General features: G+C 38.9%; 1 protein-coding gene across 1 annotated transcript in view; it reads left to right on the top strand.

Moving 5' to 3' along the window:
* Nucleotides 1-2,274: 2,274 nt before the first annotated feature.
* IL17RD (interleukin 17 receptor D) overlaps nt 2,275-7,533 on the top strand; it is an 89,021-nt gene continuing 83,762 nt past the window's right edge. Inside the window, exon 1 of the mRNA XM_039546416.1 lies at nt 2,275-2,406. Within this exon, the coding sequence (XP_039402350.1) occupies nt 2,275-2,406 (132 nt within the window). The remainder of the gene's footprint in view (nt 2,407-7,533) is intronic.

The following is a 7,533-nucleotide window of genomic DNA, read 5'->3' as shown; positions in this document are numbered from 1 at the left end:
TTTTGCAGCACTCAGATAATTCTACTCCAAAGGCACAGACTCCTATTGCTTGAGCCAAAGAAGAGATTCTGTTTGCTGTTAGCCATATAGGGCCTTTGAAACATACCAGAGCATTTCTGGTTCTGTTGATTAGAGGGCAGTGATACACTTATATTCTAGGCAGCCCATTGTAATATTACTTTATATTGTTGCATATATGTCATATGATCATGTAAGGGGAGACCCAACTGTAATGCCTCCATGCAAGGTGACCGTTAAGTTTGCTATTGGAAGTTGAGGTAGTCCCCTATTTTCTTGGGAGTGTTCAATCACATGCTGTAATCTTTGAGACATGCTAGATGGAGTTGCACTTTCTTCTACTATGAAGTATTCCATTTATTCCAACCAAATCCCCATAGATAATACATGGACAAGAATATTTTGAGTACAAAAACTTAAATTAATCGTGTAAGAGGAAAATAAAATAAGAGGACTGTAAAAAGAGTAAGGAAAATGAGAAACTCTCTGCTTGCTAATTATACTTTAAAAAAAACACTGTTGTAAATATTACAAGAATATACATCTGCAGAATGCTTTCCTTTTGTTTTCAATAACATACCTAAATATAAGTGAGTGGCCTTATCCTATATAATATTTAAATGCAGATAAAGCCATATGATAAGGGTAAGTCTATGTTATTTATTTTTTAAATAAGTGATTTCTGTTTCACATATCCTTTCAAACTCATCCAAGTCCTGGGTCATTTTTGCTGTGACTTGCTCCATTACAGTTTTATTCTGATCAGGTTGAGCCATGTAGTCCTTTATGGATCCTGCTGGTTTCATTCATGCCATTATCAGGATTGCTTTTTTGGGCAGTGTTAACAATAGTAAAATTATCAAAAGTCATTGGAGCTAAGTGACTTAGAAGCCTAAGTTCCATTTTATGTTCAACAAAACAGGCTCATATGTCACTTTAGAGCAGGGGTTCTCAAACTGGGGGTCGGGACCCCTCAGGGGGTTGCAAGGTTATTATATGGGGGGTCATGAGCTGTCAGTCTCCACCCCAAACCCCGCTTGGCCTTCAGCATTTATAATGGTGTTAAATATTTAAAAAGTGTTTTTAATTTATAAGGGGGGGGTCGCACTCAGAGACTTGCTATGTGAAAGAGGTCACCAGTAAAAGTTTGAGAGCCACTGCTTTAGATATCAGAGGGGTAGCCGTGTTAGTCTGGTTCTGTAGAAGCTTTTCAAAATTTTACCCACAGTGCATTTGTCTGTTTTAGGTGAGCTGTTGTAGGAACAACAATCTCCAGTGTGTCCTTAAGGGTGTGTGTTTCTTCTGCTCAAAAAGTTTGTGTTAGTTGTCATGACAAGAATACATCAAAATACGATGCTGTTATAATTTATATTTATTAGAAACACTGTTGTTTTTTTAAAATAAATTTAGTTTTGGTCAAAGTTTGTAGTTATAGAGGTCAATGCAAAAAAGTAAAATAAACATAAATACAAGTAATTTCTATTGCTTTTTCTACCTTTAAATTTATTGGATAGCATTTACCTTCAGTTTGTCTTTTTTTTAAATGTTATGATTTATTATTTCATTGCAAAATTCTCAGTGTTTTGGAAACTATAGCCCCAGTCCTATGTGTAGATGTGAGTAACTTTACTCATGACATCACTGGGACTGCTCCCCTGAGTAAAGTTACACATGTGCTTACATGTTTGCAAGAGTGAGGACAAAATCCATATATTGAAATATACCCACCTCTGGACAAAATGTAGCAGATAGGTGAACAGCAGATGTGGTGAAGATAAGGAAAAATGGTTAGCCACTGGAGCAAACTCCCTATTCTCTAGAAAAATACTATATGATCTTTAATGTCCACGCAGAGGGGACAGGACACGGACAGTTAAAGACCCACGGGAAAGACGTGCACACAGACACTTGCATACAAGTCTTGCTAATTTTCCTTTTTGGAGCTGTGGTGTTCCTGAGTAGTCTCGCCTTCCTTAGATGCAAAGACTTTGAAGAAGCATCTCTTTTCATTACCAAAAAAAATAGTACATGGACTAATAGGGACCTGGGGAGGAGGGACAACGATTGCCTTCTGCGCCAAGACACAGTTATTGTAGTACTCTTCGCAAGGAACAGCCCCCCCGCCACCAGCAGGGATGGGAGGGGGGGGGGGAGCAGCTGCACATTCTCTCGCGCATGCACGCAGCTAACACCCACCCCCCCTCCTGCTGTTGCTTCTGCTCAGACTCCAGTCTCCGTGCGCTGCCGCTGCAGACCATGGCACCTTGGCTCCAGTTCAGCTCCTTTTTCTTCACTCTGATCGCCTGCTTCAAGGGTCACCAGCTAGCTGGGGCTGCTGGAGGACCCAGCAGCAGGCGGGGGCCCGCGGCCGACACGTGTGGATGGAGGGTGAGTGGACTGAAGCTTTGTTTCTCTTTTCTCCGCACAGTCGGGCAGATTCGTGCGCTGAGTTGGGTTTTGCAAACTTTTAGGATTTGGCGGAGTGGCGTGGGGAGCTGCCAGAGTTTCCCAGCTAAGCCTCGCAAGTGCTGTCCCGTGGGCAGCGGACTCTTTGCAGACCAGCCCATCTGAGCAATGCAGGTGTGGTGCCTACCTGCCTGTCCGACTTGCTGCTTCTCCCGAATGTGCAAGGAGAGCTCGCTGGGCAGTGTGCATGGGGGTGGGAAGCCTCTTCTGCAACTCCTTTGCTGCTGCTCCAAGGCTGTGCCGCTGGTAGTTTGCGGCCAGGAGGAAAGGTGGCATTTCCAGAGAAGGGATAGTTACTGGTTTCTCGCCCTGGGGGTGCGAGGCATCGTTTAACCAGCGAGTGTGAAGAAGTCACTCAACAGGTCCTTTATCCGCAGCTCTCTCCTTCCTTAACTCGACCTGCCCTGCCAGCAGGATAAAAAGGGCGATCATTTGGGCTTTGTTATTTTAATGATTCGAGGCCGGCTCGGGGGTCTTAGCTTCAGGCCTGATCATCAGACAGAGGATGTTGGAAAAGTAAATTGGCGGGGGAGGGGGCAGAGCTGGGAGGTGAAACATTCCGTTATTGGTCTTTACCTTTTGTTCCGGCTCCTGGTGCGTTAGCTTCAGACTTTTCTTGCTGCGTTTTCCTGTTTGTTTTTCAAAAATCACCTTTCAGTGTTTTCTCCCCATAAAGGCTAGCAAGAATTCTGGTTAAATTGTGGAGTTCCAAGGACCATGGGAAAGAAAAGAATTGCCTTTCTTTTTTGTTAGATTCTCAATAATGATTTCATTAGTTTCAGATCATAATTTTTGAAAAAGTTACTGCAAGGCACAAATCAGGGATATGGAGGGAATAGTGTAATTCACTGGAAGTTAGAAAACACTGGAAACTATGTAAGAGAAAAAATTCATATATTACATCTTAACTCCCAGTTTACTAGCAACATATATTTTACTATAATATTCATGTTTCACAAGATGTAAGCCGTGTTCACCACATATTTCAAACTATTAGGATGCATATTTCTGTCAGGTTCAGCAGCAGCTATTAAATATACTGTCATTACCTATTAGGAGTTATAATGCTTGATTAATTTTGCTTATCTTGACATCTAGAGGAATGTGCAATAAATATTTAATTGATTTTTCCTTACATAATTAATTATATTGTATATATTAAACTGATTATATCTGGGTCTGTTTAATATAAAGCTTTTTAAATGCTCCCCTCCAATAAATCTGCTAAAACACAACCTTTCAAGTTACTGTGAAGAAAACCTTTATTTTTGTATCACATACAATAAATTTAAGGTTTTAATTTCCTAACAGACATTCCAATCAGTTAGTCTGTGTTACCAATATATTTTTTATTTCCAGTTAGCAAATTTGCCTGACCAGTTTTTTTAGATACTGAATCTGATTCTGTGGTACAATTCTTAATTGGGAAAACTTGTATTGACTTAAGTGGGAGTTTTGCCAGAGGAATGACTGCAGGAAGGGACCCATTGTCTTGGTTGTGTGGTATTTATCTTGGACTGCATGTAAGTTTTGAATAGACTTGACATACTATTAAATGACTGATGGCCCCTGTAACACATTGTCTGCTCTGGGGCAGGGCTGCCTTTGAAGTGCTACCCTGTAGGAAGTAAAGAGACTATTTGCTCTATTAAAATTCCTTGGTATTTCCTCTGTTTAACCACAGGCCACTTCCCCTCTGCCACTCTAAACACTGCAGGGACACTGACTGATTGAAAAGACATAAGCCCTGAAGTAATTGTACCTTATTCAAATAGATATGCTTATTGTAGCTTATTTATAAATGGTTTCTAATCTGTAGGTTAAGGGCAGGAACAAATCTAAAAACTTTATATAGAGAGATGAATAATAAGCATGTCTAATGTGTTTTGAGTAAAACAATGCTTGTTAAGCTAATTTTCACTAGTATAGTATTGAAAAAAATATTGCGTAACTGTTGATATTTGAGTAATTAAACAAGAGATAGAATGTGACTATTACCTATGTGTGTGTGTTATTTTTCTTACCACTGGTAGAATTGTGTGGATATGTCACACTTTTCTCACAATTGCATTGGGGGGAAAACCTGGATCTCCCCCTCTCCCCCCCAGTTTGAGCACTTTTGTTTATTTTCCCCAAATTCATGCTTATTTACCTCAGATGTGACATTTCCATGTCACACTCTGCTTAGGTTTGCTTAATTTATTAGAACAAAAAAATCTGAGTTTGTCTAAGAAATACTATAATCTTTTTGCTTTTAATCTAATGGAAATATTTTAATTTTGTCTTTGTTTTATTGCAGTAAAAACTACTTTTGGTAAAGGAATAGTGTATATTTGTGTTGGTAAGAATTTGTATTTGCTGTTTCAATTCAGAGATCCTCAGCTTATTCTTAAAGATCATTTGAATTTGCAAAATCTAAAGGTTATGGAACAGGTCCTGACAACGTTAGTTGCAAAATATGTGAAGTCTTGCAGTGCATTCTTTTGTAGTAGTTTGGTCCCAGTCCTGCAAGACCAATAGGGCTCTGAACAAGCAAAACAGTTAAGCATATGTGTAATTTATGAGCATATGAGTAGTCTCACTGAGTGAAATCCTCCTGGCCTCACTAATGTCAATGGCAGTACTTCCTTTGATTTCAGTGAGGCAAGGGTTTCACTCATTTCATTCTCATTAGTGAGAATTTTAAGGCTTATCTACATTTGCAAGTTGTACGGGTTTGAGGAAGGATGGAAATTTAAAGCACAATAGCTATTCTGGACTAGCTCCCTGTGTGGACACTTATTCTGAAATAGCTATTTCGGTTAATTTCCCCATGTAGGTATTGTAAGGAATGAAGGACTGAGCTTTAAAATTTAGTTGTACATATTTGGGGTCCAGTCCTGCAAAGAGTTAAGCACATGGGTAACTTTACTCACATAACTAATTTTGTTTACTCCAGTGGGGCTACTCATGTGAGTAAAGTTTTCCACATTCTTAACTCTGCAGGATCAGGCTCTTGACTCTGTTCAGACTAAAACATAAGATTAATGAGACTATTGACTGAGAGAGAATATAGCATTTGGCATATTTTAAAGCAAAAAAACAAAAAGTATTGTATGTTGCACACAATAGGGGCTCCTTGCATTCCTCCATTCTCCCCCAGAAGCTTCCTGTGTGCCACCCTCCCATCTGCTTCTATTTCAGGGATTTTCAGCAGTCTTCATCATCCCGTCCCTCATGCCATGGTCTCCTGTGTGTCCCCCTGCTCTCCCATGCTAGGGTTCCTCATTCCCTTCCCCATGCCAGGTGCTCTGTGTGCAATCCATTCTACCCTCCCCCCCAAACTTTCTTTCTTTCTTTCTTATAGTGTCAACATTTTAAAACTGAATTAGGAAGAAAGGCAGAGCACAGATGGTGTGTTGTTATTCTGGATGGTGTTAATGGCTACCATCAACCAATTCTTTCATTTGTAGACAATTACACAAATGGTTGAAGGTGCTAGCTCTGCTAACTAGATGCCAGGGGCTCCTTGCGTCTCCTCCTTTCAGTTTTCCAATTTTCACTAAAATCTACAGGATTCTGCAAATGGATGACTAGAACATTCTCTGAAATGTTGGAATTGCTTAGCTGTGGTGTTAAAAGTTACTGTCACATTCAAACAGATAGAGAAATGTTGAGTGTAAGGCCTCACAAACTCAACCAATTATCTAGGCCAGACAATTGGATTAACTACTTCAAGATCTAGGGTGTCACTTATCAGCTGGTATAGTAAAAAAAGTGACTATTTTGGTCTCTATTTAAAAATAACTGTGTTTAGGGCTTGATCGACACTTAAAAGTTATATTGGCATAGCTGTGATAAGCAGGGATGTGAAAAAACCACACCCCTGGCATAGGTAGGTTGACAAAACCCCCACTGTCAGCACAGTTAACATTGTTCGGGAAAGTGGTGTTTCTACACCAACAGAAGAAGTTTGCATCCAGACATGGGGGCTGTGCTGGCATAGCCATGCCAACATAACTATTCTGGCTTAGGCTCTGTATTGTAGGCATAGCCTAGATCACTTAACTAAATTTCCATAAAAAACACGCTCACTACAGCGTGCCTACCGCTTTATGTTTATTTAAAAACCAACAACACAATTAAAGTATATACACTACTCGAACAGGAAGATGTCTCTTCATTGCAATTGTTTTATATTGGGTCTGAGCCTTTCGTCCATAAAAAGCATTTAGTCTAAATAGTGCAAGTAATATATTTTCAGAGTTGGCTTTCAAATGCACAAAACATTCAGAGAAGAAAAATGATGAAAACTTATTCCAGTTTACTTATAACAAACTTGTTCTGAATATTGACAATAAAATGCATCTTTAATCTTTTACATGCATTTTATTGTGTAATTGTGTACTTTGACTATTCAGGCCATTCAAAAGGCTCATGACCTAACAAGCATTTCTGTAGTTGAAGGCCCCCCAGCAATATTATGGACGGGATTTGTTTCCTTTTTATAATGCATGCCTTGGATTAGATTTCAGCAAACAAAAGTTGCCTCTTAACAACTTGAAACAAGTTTATCAATCAGACTAATTTCAAAATCTAGATAATTTATTTAAGGAGCAAAACAAATACTTAATTCATTTAATAGATTTAAATATTTTCTTGTCCACTGGTGGAAAAAAGTTAAGCCATCATTAGATGACTCTAGCTTTTCTTTAGTTAATTACTTGGTAATGTTAGTGTAATGTGGATGTTAGTTCATTAGAGCTGCAACATTTTAAATGGGTGTTTAATAAGGACCAGCTGTCTTTTCCAACAGATCCGTCCAAAGATGATGAAACAAAGCTTTGATGTGAATTTGCCCATTTAATTCTGCTCAAAGGCTGAAGTTTGCCAATTAATTTGGCATTTTATTAGGGTACTATAAAAATGACAGGAGTGCAAAGTTTTATTGGTGAACAATAACACTAAAATTGGTCTTCAGTCTTTAAATGTGAAAATAATTTCTCTTTACTTTACTTGTGCTTGTAAAATATTAAGTGTAATGCTCCCAATAATGTTCAATGGTGCTTG

The sequence above is a fragment of the Mauremys reevesii genome, linkage group 7 (genome assembly GCF_016161935.1).
Source record: "Mauremys reevesii isolate NIE-2019 linkage group 7, ASM1616193v1, whole genome shotgun sequence".
NCBI classification, from domain to species: Eukaryota; Metazoa; Chordata; order Testudines; family Geoemydidae; genus Mauremys; species Mauremys reevesii.
Note: the sequence above shows the minus strand (reverse complement) of the source record. Positions and strands in the feature narration are given on the sequence as shown.